The 22,377-nt window shown below is 43.8% G+C and overlaps 1 protein-coding gene across 1 annotated transcript in view; it reads right to left on the minus strand.

Moving 5' to 3' along the window:
• The window catches only part of SMAD6 (SMAD family member 6), a 51,535-nt gene that overhangs the window by 16,998 nt on the left and 12,160 nt on the right, over positions 1–22,377 (minus strand). The window contains exon 2 of the mRNA XM_044283153.1: positions 11,823–11,879. Coding sequence (XP_044139088.1) covers positions 11,823–11,879 — 57 coding nt within the window. The remainder of the gene's footprint in view (positions 1–11,822; positions 11,880–22,377) is intronic.

Below are 22,377 nucleotides of genomic sequence, written 5' to 3' on the forward strand. Positions count from 1 at the left end.
AAAGCACCATTAAAACACTTGAAGGGAGAGGCATTACCAGTAGAAAGAGGGAGGCGCTCATGCCGCTCTACAGAGCACTAGTGAGACCTCATTTGGAGTATTGTGCGCAGTACTGGAGACCATATCTCCATAAGGATATTGATACTTTGGAGAGAGTTCAGAGAAGAGCTACTAAACTGGTACATGGATTGCAGGATAAAACTTACCAGGAAAGATTAAAGGACCTTAACATGTATAGCTTGGAAGAAAGACGAGACAGAGGGGATATGATAGAAAGTTTTAAATACATAAAGGGAATCAACAAAGTAAAAGAGGAGAGAATATTTAAAAGAAGAAAAACTGCTACAAAGGACATAGTTTTAAATTAGAGGGGCAAAGGTTTAAGAGTAATATCAGGAAGTATTACTTTACTGAGAGAGTAGTGGATGCATGGAATAGCCTTCCTGCAGAAGTGGTAGCTGCAAATACAGTGGAGGAGTTTAAGCATGGATGGGATAGGCATAAGGCCATCCTTCATATAAGATAGGGCCAGGGGCTATCCATAGTATTCAGTATATTGGGCAGACTAGATGGGCCAAATGGTTCTTATCTGACGACACATTCTATGTTTCTCTGTTTGAAATGCTAACTGCTTTTTTCACACAAAAAAAAATAAAAAATAAAAAAAATCTGTGTGAATGAGGCCTGAGGCTGGATTCACAGGTATTTTCAGCACATCTCAGTTTTTAGTGGTGCTTTTAGAACCTGTGGTTTTTACACTGACAAATGTAAGGTTATGCACATGGGAAGGAATAATGCAAGTCACCCGTACATACTAAATGGTAAAACATTCGGTAACACTGACATGGAAAAGGATCTAGGAATTTTAATAAAAAGCAAACTAAGCTGCAAAAAACTGTGTCAGGCAGCTGCTGCCAAGGCCAATAAGATAATGGGTTGCATCAGAAGAGGCATAGATGCCCGTGATGAGAACATAGTCCTACCACTTTACAAATCATTAGTCAGACCACACATGGAGTACTGTGTACAGTTCTGGGCTCCTGTAAACAAGGCAGACATAGAGCTCGAGAGGGTCCAGAGGAGGGCAACTAAAGTAATAACTGGAATGGGGCAAACTACAGTACCCTGAAAGATGATCAAAATTAGGGTTATTCACTTTAGAAAAAAGACGACTGAGGGGAGATCTAATTACTATGTATAAATATATCAGGGGTCAGTACAGAGATCTATCCCATCATCTATTTATCCCCAGGACTGTGACGAGGGGACATCCGCTGCGTCTGGAGGAAAGAAGGTTTGTACACAAACATAGAAGAGGATCTTTACGGTAAGAGCAGTGAGACTATGGAACTCTCTGCCTGAGGAGGTGGTGATGGTGAGTACAATAAAGGAATTCAAGAGGGGCCTGGATGTATTTCTGGAGTGTAATAATATTACAGGCTATAGCTACTAGAGAGGGGTCGTTGATCCAGGGAGTTAGTCCGATTGGAGTCGCTGCATGCGTACGCGGACCCATTCACTTGAATAGGGTCTGTGATCAGCATCAGACGGTCCGCACCGCAAAAAAGTAGTGCATGCACAGAAACTCCGTAGTTCAAGTGAATGGGTCCGCATCCGTGATATCATTTGTGTTAGGAGCACTAAGGCCTTATTCATACGTCTATGATTAAATCCGTGACAAGATGGTCAATGATCATTTGTGAAGATTTCCAAGAAGAATCTGTTTGGTCCATGTGTTTGTTTTTGGCGCTCTGTGTGTCGGGCTACTTTTACACTGGCGTTTTGAATTCCGTTTCAGGGATCTCACAAACTGTTCAAAACTGATCAGTTCAGCCCCAATGCATTCTGAATGGATAAGGATCCACTGCTTGCAGCGTTTTGGTGCCCGCCTGGCGATGTGGAGCCCAAACGGATCCGTCTTGATTTACAATGTAAGTCAATGGAAGCGGATCCGTTTTCACTGACACAATATGGTGCAATTGAAAACGGATCAATCCCCCATTGACTTTCAATGCAAGTCAGGACGGATCCGTTTTGACTTTGTTCTTCATAATGCAAACGGATCCGTTCTGAACGGATACAATCGTTTGCATTATAGGTGCAGATCCATCTGCGCAGATACCAGACGGACCCGCACCTACTTAAACAGCACAGCTAAAAATTAATCTTAAGGGCCATGAAACACAGACGAGACATGGATGGCGTTTGTGTTGGGTCTGTGTTTTTCACATACCCATAGATTAATAATAATGGATAAAATTAGGGCATGCTTCTATGCTTCAATTTTGTCCCCCATTCATTGTCAATGGGGACAAAACATAACTGAACAGAACGGAATGCACCAGATTGCATTCCGTTTCGTTTGGTTGCACTCTCATTCTGGAGAGAAAACCAAGGCATGTAGCGGTTTTCTTTCCGTCATGGAATGCGGAACAAGACTGATCCGTCATGATGCAAGCCATTGGGGACGGATCAGTTTTCTCTGACACAATAGAAAACGGATCCGTCCCCCATCGACTCTCAATGGAATCCATGACGGACCTGTCCTTGCTATGTTACAGATAATACAACCAGATCGATTCATAATGGATGCAGATGGTTGTATTATCAGTAACGGAAGCGTTTTCGCTGAACCCTGCCGGATCCAGCAAAAACGCTGGTGTGAAAGTAGCTTTAAACAGGTTGTCTGGTAAATGGACAAGATTCAGCCATGCCGAGGTTCTTGCACAGATGTCTAGACCCATTTGATAACTGTACTGGTAGGGACCCCATCTGCTGGCTTTCCCCAGAAATAACCCTTGATATATAGGATATATCAAATCTATACATATGACATACCGTGCCTGGTTACTGCAGCATTCAATGACTGGGAGCAGCACGTCAGTAACCAGATGCGGCTACTACACAGTGAACGGAGCTGAACTGTTCCGATGCCTGGTTCTGGCCACAGCAGCTTGAAGCCACCGCCAATCGGACATTGACGACCTATTCTAAGGGTGAACCCAAATTGTAGCTAATCTGCAGCCAATTTTGAAGACAAAGGGGGTCATTTACAAAGCATGCCACGGCACTTGAGTGGTGGCGACTGGGGCTGCGCCAACGCCCCTGGCATATTTACTGACATGTATGCCAGTTTTAAGCGTAAAGCAGTTGAAAAACTACTCCTCTCAGGGAGGGGAGTCGTTTTTCATGATCGCCACATACAGCAGGAGGATGTGCCTAATTTATGACAAAGAGCACGCCTGGTCATAACTTGAGCACATCCTCCAGCAGCGCAAAGTGGAAACAAGGACTGCTGTAAAAAGCCCGTCCCTGCCCTTAAAGGGTATAAGTAAGGGTATGCTCACAAAGCGGATTTTGATGCTGTCAAAATCCACTGCGCATTCCACAGCAGAGATCACTGCAGTTTCTCCTGCCATTGTACACTTTGGATGTCACACACTGAATGGAGGTAAAGCGGCCAGCGGACACTCACCACTGCGTCAAGTGGCATTTGTCCAGACACTGCATCAGGAAGGATATGTCCCTTCCTGGCGCAGCTGCAGCTACATGGCGACATTTGTCATACGACTTCTTGCAGCCGAAAAATCGTGCAACACACACATTATATATATATATATATATATACATATACACACACACACACACACACACACACAAAAGGGAAAAATGGCGGCACTGGCTGCACTAGGGAAAAAAAACGGGTGCACGCTCCTGGGGAATCGACCTCTTACCCCAACCAATATATCCAGAAAAAGGACGGCACTCCAGCAGGATGAAAGTGAAAAACTTATTTTAATCGACCATACGGTGCAACGTTTCGGCTCAACTGAGCCTTTCTCAAGCCTCAAGGGCTTGAGAAAGGCTCAGTTGAGCCGAAACGTTGCACCGTATGGTCGATTAAAATAAGTTTTTCACTTTCATCCTGCTGGAGTGCCGTCCTTTTTCTGGAGATATATATATATATATATATATATATATATATATATATCAATCAATAACCATCAAAAACACCATTGCTTCAAAAATGAAAAAGAAAAAAATGAAAAAATAAATAAAAATGCCAGTAGCAAAGGCTTGTGTGTCCTGCATTTCATATTTCCGGCAATTTTCAGATACATCTGGAGCTAGCATTTTATCAGCAAAAATTGCACAATGCAAAAAAAAAATATGTGAAAAAAAAAGGGGGAAAGGACAGGACCCTCAGAGTGAAATGTTGGATTACACAGAGTACATTCAAGTGAATGGGGGGCCAAAAACATGGTCACAGAGTTCTCCAGAGGAGCAGCCACTGTTTGAAGCAGCTTTCGATTTGAGGGGGGTTTACACCAAGTACAGGAAACATGGATTGGGGTTGAACTAATAACGCAACTCAAATATAATTTTATATGCCATGACAACCGGACAGGTCAGTGGATTTTCACCCATTTCCAGTGAGGTATAGGATTTTAACACTTAGTTATTCACTACACTACAACTCCCAGCATGCATACTTGCTCTGCTCAGAACTCTCCTAGAAATAAATGGAACATGCTGGGAATTGTAGTTTCACAACAGCTGGAGCGCCGCCGGTTGCCCACCCCTGCAATAGGTGAGATCTGCCATGTAGGTAATCAAACGAAAAAGGAGGAAAACCCCAACAAACTTATCTGTCAGATATCTAACCAATGCATCAAAGGGAACAAATAATCCCGGCGCCAGATGTTTTAGTGAAGACTGTGTAATCCAGGTAAATGCAGGGCAACGTCACCAAGTCACCAGTGGATCCCTGCTGAGAGAGCGGCACTGCCTGCAGGGTCCACATCCCCTCCTCCTGTTACACCCACCCCCTCCTTTTGTCTGTAGCATGTAAAATTTCAACTGCCCTGACCACAAAGCAGGCTGGAACACGGTGCTGGAGGGATAAGGTTACATGAAGCCTTTAAATGCTTCATAGTTACCATACTTAATTACCCACATTAACATTCTTGAAGTTGTTTATTCCTGCAGGTTTCCTTCCTTCCTCCTTATGCTACTGAAGCACAAGAAACTTTGTTTTAACAAGTTACCCACATTGTTCCCTCTCCATTAAAAAAAAGGAAAGTCCTTCAGCTTCAACTGCAGGAGCATCAGAGCACAAGACATACAAATGTGCGCCTCGAATGTCAGCAGGGAACTGAGGAGACCGTCACTATTCCGGCTTTGTCCTCGGCAGAGCCTACAAGCGGCAGCACATTCGGCAGGTAAGGCCTCATGCAAAACGACCGTATTTATTATGCAGTCCACAAAACGTGGCTCTGCAAAATCTTGACTTCAATGGCTCAGTGGTCTGCATTTGGTGGCCAAGAATAGGACTTTTTCTAACTCGTGCGGAACAGACATACGGATGCTGAAAGTGTCTGTTCCGCAAAAAGATAGAAGATCTTCCATACTTGGCTGCAAAATGCAGACCATGGACCCATTGAAGGGAAAACAAAAAAACCACTAAATCAATGGAACACGGACATCATCTGTATTTTGCAGACTGCAAAATACATACGGCTGTGTGCATGAGGCCCAATACCGATTAATTACTTTCAAAACTGTGCGGCAGGGTATTAGCCACACCAGGTACAATAAAGGCAATGGACATATTAATTAGGGGATCATATTCCTAATGAACACACTGTAGTACCCAGGCAGTACCCAAAAGGACTTCATGCAGCTGTATAGCAATTAGCATAAGTGATCAATCAGAACAGGCATGCTCAACCTGCAGCCCTCCAGCTGTTGTAAGACTACAACTCCCACCATGCCCTGCTGTATGCATGCTGGGAGTTGTAGTTTTGCAACAGCTGGAGGGCTGCATGTTGAGCATGCCCGATTTAAAATCTACAGGTCAATCGGGCTCATTCATGTGCTGTGGTCAAGTTGCAGTTTTTGCCACAATTTTATGAAACTGCAAAACTGCAGCGTTTCTGCCACAATTTTTGAAAAATCACAGCAAACACCACAACACGACTGCAGTGAGTAAGGCCTCTTGCACACGAATATGTGCGCCCCGTGGCCCACAAATTGCAGGCCCCAATGCACGAACACCCACTGTGGGGCAGCCGCAGCAGATCCATTCACTTTAATGGGTCCGCGATCCGGCCGTTCCACAAAAAGATGGGACATGTTCTATCTTTTTGCGGAACGAAAGTACGGGACGAAACCCCACGGAAGCACTCCGTAGTGCTTCCATAGGGCTCTGTTCCGTGCTTCCGTTCCGCATTACGGCCACGGAGCCTAAGGCTAGTCCTATTACGGAGTATAAGGCTAGTTTCACACTAGCGCTAAAACTGTTTCAGCAGAGAAACAGCCTGCCAGAGTTCACTGTATCAGGCCTAGCCGGATACTACCTTTCCCCACCGGGGATCCGGCCTGTTTCCAGCATTAGTGCTGGGATTCGGCCAGACAAAAACAGCTGTTTGCAGCGGTATTTGTCCGTCCGAATCTCGGCACTAACACTGGAAATGGCCGGATCCCTGCTGGGTCCCATTATAGTCAATGGGAACTGGTGGATCTCCGGCAGCTCCAGATATATTTAGCACTAGTGTGAAACTAGTAGTTGCGATCCAGGCCTTTGCAGGAGAAATTATTGCCAGAGACCAAAGCTGGTCCAGTAGAGTCAATGCCTTCCAGACAACGTTTTTAACTATTACCAGCAAACATCCCTACAACACAGGGCATCTCGTGAGCGACGTGCACCAAGGTGCTACAACCAGCATTTACAATTTCCGATCATGCTGCCGATAATAATGACATTTATAGACGCATGATCGATCAAGTTTTATCGTTAGCTGACTATTTTAAAAATGTATAGGCCCCTAAAGGGCTTTTCCAACATTTTTAAGTAAATTTTAGTCTGAGGCTATAAGGAGACATGTTTAGTGCAACACTGCACATCATGACTGTCATTCGTATCTCAACAATCGCAGTAAGTCCAACCCTATTGGAATTTCGGCCCCAGGTCGCACGCGACTTCGCCATCAAAGACCACAATGCAAGTCGCTTGTGCAACTTTTAAGCGACTTGGTTATTCCTTTACAGCCAAATCACCGCTCCAAAAAAAGTTGCAGAACAGCAAGTTCAAGACTTGTCGCACAAGGCTTGTGGTCGCTGTGTAGCCCTACCGTAAATGTGGCTAAAACTTAAACATCTCACTGCATCTGGATGATACACAGAAAGGATGAGAGTCAGGCACAGAATTCCTAAGCTGAAAATATAACACTATACAAATCCCTGACACGACATGGCACTAATATGTATGGTTCTCAACTTCAGATTTCCAGGATTTTACCTGTAGAAGGGATTGAATCGGTTCACCTGTACACATGGGACTCGTCCACGTGGGCAGACCTATGGGCTAAGATTTATTGGGAGGTGATTAAAGGGGTTCTCCAGGAATTAAGAATATTAAAAAATACTTCAATATTACTTTGTTATAAATATATTCCCAAATACCTTTCATTAGTTAATGGCTTGTCATTAGGAGAAACAAAATGGCTGCTGTCCTATTAGTACACACAAAACCTGTCCTAATCACACAGGAGGACAAGTTACTTCACAACACTGAGCTATAGAGCTGCCTCATTCTCCTCTCTGCTCGTCAGAGATTATGATCCTGGATACAGTTTAATATGATGAATCTCTGTGGGAAGGGAGTTCATGAGTAGACATTAAGTACAGAGAGGAGGGACAGGACAGCCTGTGGTAATGGAGACTGCATACAAGAGCTGCTGCTCATATTCACATGCCCACCCTCCTCTCTGCACTTCACGTCTCCTCCTGATCTCCATTCCTATAGAGATTCAGTTGAAGAAGATCATATTAAATTGTATTCAGGATCATAATCCCTGACAAGTAGGAGAACCCCCTTTAACCTCGGTAAACGGTATAGTTAAAACTAACAGTTATCGAAAAGCATCAGTAAAAATAAATAGCTCAACTATAAAGTGAGGTCTGGACGATAGAATTAAATATTTCCAGGGGAAATAAAAGTAAATTAATAAGGTCTTGTGGTGTTTTCATGGCTGGTAATTAGAGGACAGGTCCACTTTAACATCCAGCGGAGATGATCCACCCCAGACTACACCTCTCAGCAGCCTACGAGAAGTCCAGCAGCCATCCTTCCTCTGGCTGATTTGTTTGACTAATAGAGACAGCGCAATTAGTTTAGTGAAATAATGGAAATAATATTTACACAAGGAGTAAATACGGAATTTTGGAAGGTTGGACATTTATCAAATGGACAACGTTTACAATAGGACATTAGATGCTTGCTAAGGAGAGTAAAGAGCGCACTCTCACAGGTCTGTTTAGGAAAAGAATACCGCTTAATTCATTTGGGAGCACAGTTTAGATTCTGCTTCTAGATACTGTATGCCCCAGTACCGAGAGATCAACTAAACTGCAAAGCTGCAGAAATGTCTGCATGGTGTGGGAGTAGTACAATCTGCAACACAACAAAGAGAAGGATCACCTCACTTGGGATGAATCAGGGCAGGTTTACCAAAGTAGCAACGTAAAGGGGACTTTACTAATGATGGCCTATCTTCAGGAGAAGCCATCAAAATCCCACTCCTTGGCTGGTCAACTATTCCCGTGTAGCTCCGGCACTGGAAAAAGATGTCAGAACTACATAGCTATGTCCATTGTGTGGTGGATGGTACAGTGTAGCTCCGGCACTGGAGTTATCTTAACTGGTGGAGGTCCAGGGTGTAGGATCCCCACCAATCAGATATTGATGGCCTATTTTGAGGATAGGCTATCAATAATAAAATCCTGGAGAACCCCTTTAAAGTTTTATATTAATAATAAGATTAGAAAGAATGGCATTTATTCTAAGCTCCATACGCATCAATGGCCATCGACACTCAAGACGGGCAACATTCTTCCTGCACATTGCTTTTCTTTCACACTGGATTATCCCAAACGGTGTGCCCCTTTCTCAGAGAATACAGAACACGCTACACTGCTTATGGGAACCCCAGTATTAGCAAAGATTGCCCGCCATGATGACAGACCTGATCAAAACAATACATTAGGAAATGCCTTGTATTAACTTTATCTACATGATAAATGCCATTTGGTGAAGTGAGACAACCCCTCTAACAGATCTAGAAGATTTACCAGACGTCTTCACTCAAGGGGAAGTTACTTTTTTCCCCTCAATCGCTGTGGACGGAGTCGGAAAGCCCAGCTCAACTCAGACTCTATCCGCAGCAACTGGGCCGATCGGAAACAATCACGAAAGACTCCTTATAGCCACTCCATTGGCAGAATTCAGGGGAAAGAACTAATACTGCCCTGAATTCCGAATGTGGGAAGTGCTAGTAAATATAAAAAGCTATCCATTCAGTGGCAATTCGTAAATGGACTCAGTTTACCTTTAATCAAAGGGTTTTTCCGAGACTTAAATAACTGTCTGCAAAATAGACAAATGGTAAATGACAGGCCACTGCATTTGATACCACTTTACTACTCAGTGAGGGCAGCATGAAGTTGATGACCGGTTCCCTTTACCAGCCCCCCGCACTTATTATATTTTTGGAAGAATACACCTAAAGCAATCCCATGAACATCCATTATTTGACCATAGTAGACTACTGAGTAAACAAGTGATATCTGCGCAAATAATCCATCACCTAAACGTAAAACCGAATACCAGTTCTAGCTGTTCCGTCAATACATCACTCGCAGTGAGTTTTAGACCACAACACTGGCGCTAGCAGACATAAAACATTCACCTGTGGACAGCTTTAGTTCAACCTGGCATGCCACATTAGACCAATGCCCTGGTCTGCAAGTTTTAGACCGATTGAATAAACATAAGGAGACTTCCTGGCTAGGCTTCCTGAGAAATTTACTCAAAAGCTCTTCCCCAAAATTGGAAGAAAAAAAAAAAAAAAAAAAAAAAAAAAAAAAAACACACAACACAGAAATGCAACTATCAAATTAGTTCCGTAAAAAAATCTGCTTCAGGATTCTTTGTGGCTTTTTGGATCCAGTTTTTACGCCAATGTAATTTTTGAAGCGTTATTTGATGTGGTTTTTCACCCTGCCCATGGGAAGTTTGGATGTGGATTTGAGTTTGAAGCTGCTGCACGAATAAGGGCCCATTCACATGTCCCTAGTGTATTGCGAATCCGCAATACACCCGGCCAGCACCCCCATAGCTATTCTTGTCCGCAATTGCGGAATAGAACATGTTTATATATTTTTTTTTTGTTTCGGGAGCCGCGGTCCGAAGATCAGAGCTCACGTTCCGGAAATGTGGATGTGGACAGCAAATTGTGCGCTGTCAGTATCTCTTCCGGCCCTATAGAGAGTGAATGGGTCCGGATTTATTCCGCAATACGGACCCATTCTACAGACATGTAAATGGAACCTAAGGCCTCATGCACATGACCGTTCTGTTCAGCAAATTGTGGACTGCAAAAAAAAAACAGAACAGGCGGCCCATTGTAGAAATGCTTATTCTTGTCCGCAAAACGGACAAAAATAGTACATGTTATATTTTTTTTTGCGGGGCTACGTAACGGAGCAATGGATGTTGACAGCACACGGAGTGCTGTCCGCATCTTTTGCAGCCCCATTGAAGTGAAGTGAATGGGGCCGCACCCAAGCCGCAAAAACTGTGGCTCGGATGCGGACCAGAACAACGGTCGTGTGCATGAGACCTAAGGGTAGGGTCACAAAGTTTTTTGGAGGAGGTTTTGAGGCGGATTTTCCTGCGGGTTTTTCAGCCAAAAAAGTGGATTTGAAAGGAATCAGAAATATAAAGGAAGAACTTCCTGCTGGATCCACTTCTGGCTTTAGCTGAAGGAAACCTGTAGGAAAATGTGCCTCAAAACATCCTGCAAAAAATTGTGTGAACCTACCCAACATATCACTTCTTTTTTCTAGAGTGGTAAAAAAAACAGCACCATGTAAATTAACAAGCGGTTTTCTCATTGGATTAAACGGAGGCGTTTTTTGGCAAACTTTTTGGTGCAAAATCTGCATCAAAATCCACAGTGAAACAACTTTGTTTTAGCATACCCTAATTATTTCCTTTTAACAGGATTTAGGCTGGCCGTAGCCATTGGATAGATGATGGCAGAAACACTCCTTGGGCCATAGTCATCTCTCCTAACCTCTCCATACGCATGTCCCTCAACCAATCATTTGTGTCTCCAGATACAAGAAGACCATAAAACACTGCATAAATTTAACAGTCATCCAGCTAGCGGCTCTTAACAGGAAAGAAGGGGGAAGCCACTGCCAGATACCTAGGTCAGTGGCTTCTCTCTCAGACGGTTGGCCAATCGTGTTCAACATATATCAGAAGTTTATGGCTAGCTACACAAGAAAGCCATCAGCAGACTGCGGTCTTCGCTATAAACATGATCAATTGGAAGAGTCAGGTAGGCCTAAAGACAAATGGGCAACATATCCAATCCTTTCTTCTCAAGGGAGATTAGCCACCACCACCAGAGGTGTCTGGAAGCAGCTTACTCTCCTTCTCCTACTAAAAACACATGCATGCTAGGAAGCCAAACTGAGCGCGCATGTGTATCAAGAACTCTTTAGTAACATGCATCCAACACAGACATCCTGAACAAGCAGTGACCTTAAGATTTGAAAGATGCCAGATACAAGCAGAAGACCATAGAACACTGCATAAATTTAACAGTGATGGCTAACCTCCAACACTCCAGCTTTGGTGAAAATACAACTCCCAGCCAAGCAAGTGTACACCTTGAGAGTAGTAGTTTTACCACAGCTGGAGTTAGACATCACAGGCATAAAGGAACCATGATTACATTGTGTGCACTCACCCAGAGGTTTTTGCTTAAATTTTGGAGACAGCCGTGAGTATGGAGGTGGAGGAGATTCTGCGAAAGAGAAAAAATATCAATTTAAAATCAACACAAACAAAAATGGAACGCAAGACAAATTCTTTATTTTATTTCTATTTTGCACAGCATTATTGATCTACTGTAGTTTATACAATACTTTTTTGGCAGATGGCAATCTGTGGTCTGAAGGTGGCCACCAATCTTTTTTTGGGTATGTTCACAGCTGCATTTCTAAATTCGTTCCAGCATAAAATGTCCACCACTGGGACGGAAAAAACAAAACACTACATGCAGAGGTATTTGTCCAAAACCCGGCATTTATGCGGACAGTGGCGAAATCACTGCCGGATCCAATTATGCTTAATGGTAGAATCCGGCAATGCCAGATCCGGTAAACTCTGGGAGGCTGCTCCCTGCCGGAACTCACTTCTCAGATCTAGTGGTGCATCCGGACCATGCATGGAATCATCCTACAGGCCAAACCAAAAGACAAGGTTGTCTAAGGCTATCCGTTCAGGGCTCTCAAAAGCGGTCCCAAATGGATCAGTTTGCATTCTAAATGGAAAAGGATCCGCTCAGAATGCATTAGTTTGCCTCCGTTCCGTCACCATTCTGCTTTGGAGGCAGACACCAAAACGCTGCTTGCAGTGTTTTGGTGTCCGTCTGACGAAACGGAGCCAAACGGATCTGTTCTGACAGACACACAATGTAAGTCAATGGGGACGGATCCGTTTTCACTGACACAATAGAAGACGGATCCGTCCTTCATTGACTTTCAATGGTGTTCAAGACGGATCCGTCTTGGCTATGTTAAAGATAATACAAACGGATCCGTTCTGAACTGATCCGTCTGTGCAGATCCATGGCAGATCCGCACCAAATGCGAATGTGAAAGTAGCCTGAGCATCCTGCCAGTCATCCGGCTAGCAGCTCACTTCTCGACTAATCAAATCTTTTATGCAACTGCTAATCATTTGTCAGCAGGATATCCCGCTGTGTACCTGTATGGGAGTGTGTGATTGCAAAGGCCTTTTAAACGTGTGCCCATCGATTTGTTATATTGATAGCTGCTCATTATGGCCCCACATTTAGCCTTAATCATATGTCCAAGTGTGTGATAAGATGGTCACAGTGTTTTATCAGTGAAGATTTCCGAGAATTTGTGTTTGATCTGTGTGTCCGTTTTTTGCTCTACACCTCATCCGTGTTCCACGGACACTGCACAGCTGAAAATACATTTTTCAGAGCATCTCCTATAAATGGTCTGTGAAACACAGATGACGTCCATGTTTTTCACGGCCCTATAGACTATAATGTTCATGAGGGATCAGTAAACATGGACAAAAATAGGAAATGCTTCTGTTATAAAACCATGGACCGTGCTAAGACACAGATGTGCGAGTACACACATTAAGGCCTCTTGCACACGAACGCAAAACTGCTGACCACAAAACACAGATGCCCGTGTGCCTTCTGCAATTTGCGCAACGGGAAAGACGGCCCAATACAGAAATGCCTATTGTCTGCAAAATGGACAATAGGGCATGATCTATAATTTTTGCGGGGGCCACGGAACGGAGCAATGGATGCAGATAGCACACAAAGTGCTGTCCGCATCTTTTGCGGCCCCATTGAGATGAATGGGTTTACACCCGAGCAGCAAAAAAAATGCGTCTCAGATGCGGGATCAAACCACGGTAGTGTGGCCTAAAACAAGTGGGTATGTAAGCAGTCTGTGAACCAGGCCTTAGGGTCCATTCACACGTCCGCAAAATGGATCCGCATCCGTTCCGCAATTTTGCGGAACGGGTGCAGACCCATTCATTTTCAATGGGGCCGAAATGTGCTGTCCACATTTACGGATCCGCACTTCCGCATCCGTGCTTCCGTTTCCGCAAAAAAATAGAACATGTCCTATTCTTGTCCGCAATTGCGGACAAGAACAGGCATATTCTATTAGTGTCGGCAATGTGCGGTCCGCAAAATGTGGAACGCACATTGCCGCTTTCCGTGTTTTGTGGCTCCGTGTATCCGCAAAACAGGTTGCGGACGTGTGAATGGAGCCTTAGGCTGCGTAAAAGGAGTCAAATGGTTCTTTTACACGGACCTACACTACAGGCAAATCTTAGGGATAAATCTGATGTTCCTGATAATTGCCTGATCGCCAGCAGAGATGAAACCGAAATTACATGCAGCAATCATCTCCACTGTACTGGGACAAGTGATGCCTACTGCGATCGCTTATCCCATTAGAGAGTCATTGTTTCTGGGCAGTGGATCCCCTTTTTACAGGCCGATCTGCTGCACAGAAACTATGTTTTTTGAATGGCGGCTGAAAAAGATGATCATTGACTGATTGCTGGCGCCGTTACACAGGTCAATTATCGGGAACAAACTATAAAGACCTTAACAATGTAAAACAAATCCAAACACCAGCAGCAGTTGTGAGATTACAAATTCTTCTGAACTGGAAATTAAACAAATCAGCAAAATGCCGAAGAGACAGAATGAGCCGTACAAAGCACAGGAAAAGAAAAAAGTGAGAAGGTTGGGGGTAGGGTTTGGTCTGTCTCCTCGAGCTCATTACAGAGTAGGAGTTTTTTCTGAAAGAGACGAGATGCCATTTCGGAGTGGCTGAATGAGAGCAGGAGGGGAGGGAAGGGGGGTAGCGGTGACTGCAGCTTTAAGAAAGCAGCTGTAATTGGCGAGATCTCCAGATAAACAGTCATTCTGGCGCCAGCAAAAAAGCAAACTCTGTATTATCACCACTCCTACTCCTCAACAGCAGAGGGACCTCCTCGGGAAAGCAGCGCTGAGAGTGATCTGATTTCAAAGAGAAAGCACGCCAGACCAAATAACAAACTTCAAACTCCCTGATTCCTGGACTCCTCTACTCCCCATTAGAGAGGACTCAACCTCATAAAACCATTACAGGGAAGAATGGCTTTATCTGGCTGTCTGCATTCAACAACTAACACAGAGCAGTCCATTCTGCTTTCTACAGACACAGCCGAGAGTCTCCCCCCTTCATTCCTTGCTGTCTGCATCAATATTTGCAACAGCATCAAAATAGATTAACCTGCTTCATCGATAAAGGGGGCAGTTGTCCAAGCAGTCACATAGACCGTTGTAGAGCGCCGCAAATATTATTAAAAAAACAAGAAATCCCAAGACTAAAAAATGAAGCGTCCTACAGCAAAATGACCCTCCTTACACAAATAATGCTTATTTTTCTCATTTATGATGTAACCTATAGCTGGCCCCATAATGACCCACTATGATGTCTGATGATGCCTAGGATGACCACTTAAAGCACATAGACAATACACAAGTCAGTCTACTATGTGTCCATACGGTACCAAAGCTCATAGACTACCGAGCCTCATGGAAACAGCATACAGTAGACACAGATTTGCTATAGGTCCATACTACCTAAAGGTTCCCGTACACCTTGACTAGCAGTTTGGTCAACAGCTATCTTCCCGGACTCCCCCATACACGCTCGACTTGCCCTAGGGCAAGTGTGCATGCTGGGAGTTGTAGTTTCACAACAGCTGTGGTGCGGATGGTTGCTGAACCCTGTGATTGGAATGGGGAGACAGAACACTGGTGCCAGACACCTCCGGCGGTGGCTTTGGCTTCATCCAGCATTCTGATCCAGAATTACAGTAAGGCTACATGCACACGACCGTATGCGTTTTACAGTCCTCAAAAAAAATAAAAAAAAATTTTTTTGCGGAATCATTTAAATGAATGGGTCCGCATCCTATCCGCAAAAAACAGAACGGACACGGAAACAAACAACGTTCACGTGCATGTAGCCTAACTGGCATATCTGGACGCTGCTCGATCCCCATTCACTATACCCTGGTCCGTCAGGTTTCCTAGAGTGCCAACTTTCTGCCAGAAAAATACAGCTGCCCACAGTGGACGTGGCCTTGCATCCCGGTACACATTGAGACTGCTGATCAATCCCACCTGACAGCCCAAGGAAAAGCAGACTTATTTTTTTCTAATCTTTAATAACATGAACTTTTAACATGAAGTGATATAAAAAAAACTATTTTTTTGAACACCTACAGTGAAAAACAAGCCCCAAAATGTAATCTACTTTCATTAGGCCTGATTCAAACAACAGTTTTCTACGTCCACGTGCCATCCAGACTGCTCCTGCCCATTAGCCTAAATGCCCCATTCATGTGTCACTTTCTGCACAGAACATTGGATGGAAAAAGATCAAGCATAGCGCCTCCCTGCATGGACCGAGACTCATTCCTTCATGTTAATGGGTCTGGGGAAAAAATAAACAAAATAAAAAAAAAGACACAACCTGGATACCCTACAGAGATCCACATCTGGGTACCCCAAAATCATCACTAGAAGAACCAAGTGGCACACAAGTCAAATAATAGCATATATGTGCAGTCAACAGGGTTACTGTGGCATAACTACGCCTGTACAAATGCTGATGTGTCCATTTTCTGGAAAAAAAACAAAACAAAAAAAAAATAACCCAGACCACTTTTGTGACAAGGTTATTGACAAATAGCACATGATGAAAAGCATCATTATTTCTCACGGATTCTCTGCCAGAAGCCCTAGAAGACTTGTAGAGCTAGGGAGTAAAATGAACGCAGCAAAGGGAAAAACCTGCCGCAGTCTGCAGGAGAACTGCAAAACAGAAGAATTATTTTCCAGCAAGTCAAATACCCTGAACATAAAATCAAAGCCCACAGAGTGAATCATTTTGGAAAGAAGAATGTGGAAAAATGTCAGCATATAAAAGAAGTGCAAAGCTGATGAATCCTGGCCATTCATGCTTAGAGAAAAGACGATCAACTAACATCCATGTGCTGTACGCAAGGGATGTCCAGAGGGGACAACACCCTTAAAAGTCCAACAGTTTTGCCAGGACCTCTGGTATAGGAAACGAGGGTTGAGTGAAGTGTACTATACTGTGTAGCTGGCACTGGGGGCACCAACTGTGGCTGGCACTGCTAGGAAGGCATTTAAAAAACATCTGCTCATAGTCTGTGGTATCAGAAGAATGCTAGCCATCACTTCATCTACCGTCAGATAGGAGCGATGGCTTCAAGGAAGAGACAAAGGGCAACAGAAACTGAAGGTAGTGAGTAGTGACCAGCTAGAAGCTGCTGTGCTACTAAACAGTATTACTGATGGTATGCCCCTTCTCGTGCCACCATGCCCCCCACACCAGTGTCTGATCCCCACACGCATCGTTGGTCGCCTGCTATTCGACAAATGCCGCTCTCAGGACCCAAAGATCCCCCAGAAAAGAAACAAGTATTCTGTACGCTCCGATTCTTCATAACACTGAGCGCCTACCCTCCCCCTGCCAGCTCCCACTTCATCAGCAGTTTACAGGGGGTAATGCCTTTTACTGGACAACCTCCCAGCACTCACATAAGCTCCCAGTGCAGTCCTTACAGAGTGAAGGTCTTAGGCCACTTTCACACTGGCGTTTCTGGGTCCGCTTGTGAGATCCGTTTCAAGGCTCTCACAAGTGGCCCAACGGATCAGTTCAGCCCCAATGCATTCTGAACGGATAAGGATCCGTTCAAAATGCATCAATTTGGCTGCGTTTGGTCTCCGCCTGACGATGCGGAGCCAAACAGATCCGCCCTGACTTACAATGTAAATCAATGGGGATGGATCAGTTTTTCACTGACACAATATGGTGCAATTCAAAACGGATCCGTCCCCCATTGACTTTCAATGCAAGTCCAGACGGATCCGTTTTGACTTAGACTTTTTTTTTTTACGTATAATGCAAACGAATCCTTTATGAACGGATATAAGCGTTTGCATTATTGGTGCGGATCCGTCTGTGTGGATACAAGACTGATCCGCACCAAACGCAGGTGTGAAAGTAGCCTTACTTCTAGAGCTGCAAAGACAAAGGGGACATGGACCTCTTTAAAGGAACAGACAACAGGCATTCTGAAAAACAAATGTTCCGATTGTGTCTGCCTCAGACATAAAAATGCTACAGAAACCACCCAAAAGGGAAAAAACAAAACATTGATATAATTGCTGAATCCCAGGGGGCGAGGAACCGTGTGTAGTTTTACTTGCAGCTTGGACAAGGACCAGAATTAGCAGCGGATCTGCTCACAGACTGAAGACCGGCGGTGGTGCCGTCTCCACTGCACGCTTATCTGTGCAGTCCCAAAAATACAGAAGATCAACACAGATAGTCTTAACTAAGTAATATTGTACGTTAAAAAAAGGTTGTTTAGAATATTTAGACTGCAAGCTTTTAGTGTTGGTGCAACTAAAGCCGTAGTGTAGCCCTGACAGCAGTGGAAGGGAACTTGCTTGGCCGAGAACGGATGTTCGGAACTCAAGTTGTGCACCTTTTTCCGACTTACTTACTTGCATTGTAGGAAAGCGTTGTACAACTGTTGCCGGACAGCTGCTTTTCCATGCACTTCTATTAAGTGCCTAGTTGCATATCTGCTGTGATTAAAGGTGGATTTACATGGGCCGACTGAGCGGCCGATTGTTGGGAAGGAAGCATTCCTTCCAGACAGTTGGCCACTCGTTGAGTGAAGGAGACCACGCATTGACATTCAGTGATCTCCTTCACTGTATGAGGACGAAGGATGGCTATAGCCATACAGAATCATGGCTTCTGGGCAGCAGATCGCCGTTTAGACCACACAATCTGCTGCCCAAATTGTTTTAAAATCAGCATGATCAATCATACCAAGTGACTGTGCTTTAAATCTGCATCTGCCACCAACCGTACCTTGTTAGAAATTGGTGCAGTTATAGGGAAAGAGCTACGTCAGAAAGAACATTTCCCCTGGGCTGTGATGGGGAGAGAGCTGCAGGAGGAAGGACATGCAGACATTGACCACAAATGGGACATCATACCTTCCGCTGACAAGAAACAGTGGGCACTGGAGCCTTGTAGTATAAAGTTTCCTAGTCGCCAATTTTTCCCCCCAGTATTGGATAACCCCTTTAACTACTAAAATTATAATTTTTAGAGAACATAATAATAAATAAATAGATTTAAAAAATGGATAAGGTCCAAGTTGTGGGTCCTGAAGTCTGTCTGGTTTAGGCCCTGTATATTACATAGTATTGATGCTTGTGCGACTGGTGTGCCCACCATGTAGGTATCCTTTATAGAAAAGGATGACATGAAAGCCTTGTGGCAGTAACTGGACAAGTAGTTCTTACAAATGGGGTGGTGGGGGTGGGGTAATAGGACAAGCCCAACCATAAAAGTACTATATGTCCCCGCATGCCTGGAAAGTGTCAAGCAAAAAAGGTTATCAAACTGTTTACTCCTGACAGGCCTGTGATGTCTCCCACTAAAGACCTGTTTCTATGTGTAATTACACTGGTGGCCCCAGGCAGGGAATGCTGTGCTGGTGCTTCTGAGATAAGGAATCCAGTAACTCCTTCTTGTGTCAACAGGGGACCGTCATTCTTCTCTTGTTTTGCTACTTTGCTGTATGCGAAAAACCTATAGCGGGGGTAAGACAAGGCGTCCTGCCGGCACTCAGGTGGGAATAGCTGCAATTACAAGTTGTCTGACCTGGATAAAGGGGTCTTCACTCCAAGAAGATCAAATCCTACTAAACTGTAATGCAAAGATTATTAATATATGCAATTTACATATATTACAGAAATTGCAGCACTCAAAACAGCTGTCCCCCAAGTGCTCCAGCGGTTTTAATTTAGTTGCTAGTGGTTTGTCCTGGTGCCGCTTCCGATTTACAAGGTGAGCGTGTCAGTAGCCGTCCATTTGCAACGCCCTCGCTCATCAAGTACTGGTGCAATAGGAACCAAGAAGAGAGAAGAGCACAGGCTGTACACTATGCGCCTGCTCGTCAGTGCAGGACACCGCTGCCGCAGTGATCTCCTCCACAGTATGGAGAGGAGCGATCGCTAATGCCATCACCCGCCCCCATACTGAATCATTGTTTGCTGGCGGCAGATCGTGCCGTCTAATCACAATCTGCTGCTGGCAAGCAATGATTTTTAAACCTGCTTTAAGATTCTGATCGACGACAGTATTATACAGGTAGACTAACACTAAAGAGCTTTCCTACGAAAATTTTGAAAATCTGCATCGTGTATATGAGAATTTCAAATTCTCATAGAATACAATGTGTATGACCTACAGTGCAGATTTTCTGCACGCAATCCTGATCGTGTGCAATCATCCTAAAGGTGGTCTGAGATATTGAATGCCCACTATTTTACACAGCAGACACCTCCAATCACGGCCTTTCAACCCATTATATGGTATGGTAAATTGCAATGTTGGCATTTGAAGAGTCATTTACCAGGAGCTCGCAGGCTTGCCAGAGTAAAATTACCTATTGAGCTCTCAACAGAAACACAGCAATGTAGAAGTGATCTAATGGTTATCCGTATGTCTGCACAGCAAGGGGATAGAACATGTCCTATACTTGGCCGCGAAATGCAGACCACAGACCAACTGAAGTAAAGGTTCCTCCAAAACAAACTGATGCAACACAGACGTCACACGGATGTCATCCGTATTTTTAAGATTAAAGATGTGAACCTAGCCTTAGCCGATTCTCACTTGACCAGTCTCAGCTATGTCATTTTTGCCAATTCTTTAAAATAGGAAATTTCACAAAAAGTATAACAGCCAGCTTGTGTCAGAGGTGTAAACCGCTTCTGGCTTTGCCATCTGTAGCTGCAGAACAAACGGATTTGCCAACTGGTTAAAAATTGTGACGCAGTACCGCAGCCCTGCCGGTGATTGGACGAGCAGTCACATTGTCAAGCAGGAACAAAAAGTCGAGACAGGGAAAGTAGGGCTACTTTTATATTCTGATGCTTTTTTAATTATTTTTACCAGTCATACAACAGCTTTAGGCCTCATGCACACGAACATATTTTCATTCCGTGTCAGTTCTTTTTTTTTTTGCGGACCGTATACGGAACCATTTATTTTAATGGATCAGCAAAAAAACGGAAGGTACTCAGTGTGCATTCCGTATGTCCGTATTTCCGTTCCGCAAAAAAATAGAACAAGTCCTATCCTTTCTGCTGCGGAATATGTCAAAAGATCGTTATTACAATTGTTCCTCCCCATACAGTTTGCACATCATCATCAGCACATACCGCTTATAGGGATGAGGGAATCTTCTTCGGATGAACCATCCGAAGTCGATTCTCATAAAACTTCGTTCTAATACTGTACGGAGCAGGAGTATTAGAATGTATTGGCTCCAATGAGCCAAAGTTATTGCTTCGCAAAGTATCACGACTTTGGAATCTAACCCGATTTCAGGAAATGGTTTTTTACAGTACAAATTAATTTATGAAGTTATTAACCGAAGTCTCACGAAACTTCGAGAAGCAATTACTTCGGCTCATCGGAGCTAATGCATTCTCCTGCGCCGTATAGTATTAGAACGAAGTTTTATGGGAATTGACTTCGGATGACTTCGCTCATCCCTAACCGTTTACACAGGGAGATGTGCCGCCAACCAGCATACAGTTTTATACTCGCGTGAAAGATCACCCCACAAACAAGCGGTTGCTGCTTTGTCATCTGATCGCCGACGAGTTTACACACAAGGCAATCATCAGAAATGAGTGTTCATTTGGCCGATCACTGGCAGAGTAAAAGGGTCCACACGGTTTGGGGAGTCACAGCAACCGAACGGAATCCCCCACCTAGAAGCACCAAAGTATCCACTGTACACATTGGAGCCAGAGTGACTTATGTGCCGCCATACTACATCTGTGTACAAAACTATGGCATGTGCACAAGACCTTACAGGGTAGAAGGTAGAATTTTGCAAATCTGACTTGTCACTTTATGTGGTAATAACTTTGGAACGCTTTTACTTATACAAGTCATTCAGAGATTCTTTTCTCGTGACACATTGTACTTCATGCTAATGGTAAATTTGAGTCAGGGTTTTACATTTATTTATTAAAAAAATTCAATAGTTAACGAAAATGTGAAAAAAATTCACTGTTTTCTAAATTTTAATCTCTGCTTTTAAGACAGATAGTGATGCCTCATAAAATATTAATTAATTAACATTCCCCAAATGCCTACTTTAGGTTGGCATCATTTTGGTAATGTAATTTTTTTTGCAGATTTTCCTTTTTAATAATTCTTTTCCTGGAACACAGTAAGGCCTATTGCACACGACCGTATGGCTTTTTCAGTGTTTTGCAGTCCGTTTTTCATGGATCCGTTGTTCCGTTTTTTGTTTCCGTTGTGTTTCCGTTTCTGTTCCGTTTTTCCGTTCCGTTTTTCCGTATGGCATATTTAGTATACAGTAATTACATAGATAAAATTGGGCTGGGCATAACATTTTCAATAGATGGTTCAGGAAAAAACGGAACGGAAACGGAAGACATACGGATGCATTTCCGTATGTGTTCCGTTTTTTTTGCGGATCCATTGACTTGAATGGAGCCACGGACTGTGATTTGCGGGCAATAATAGGACATGTTCTATGTTAAAACGGAACGGAAAAACGGAAATACGGAAACGGAA

Source organism: Bufo gargarizans, chromosome 2 (assembly GCF_014858855.1).
Source record: "Bufo gargarizans isolate SCDJY-AF-19 chromosome 2, ASM1485885v1, whole genome shotgun sequence".
NCBI classification, from domain to species: Eukaryota; Metazoa; Chordata; class Amphibia; order Anura; family Bufonidae; genus Bufo; species Bufo gargarizans.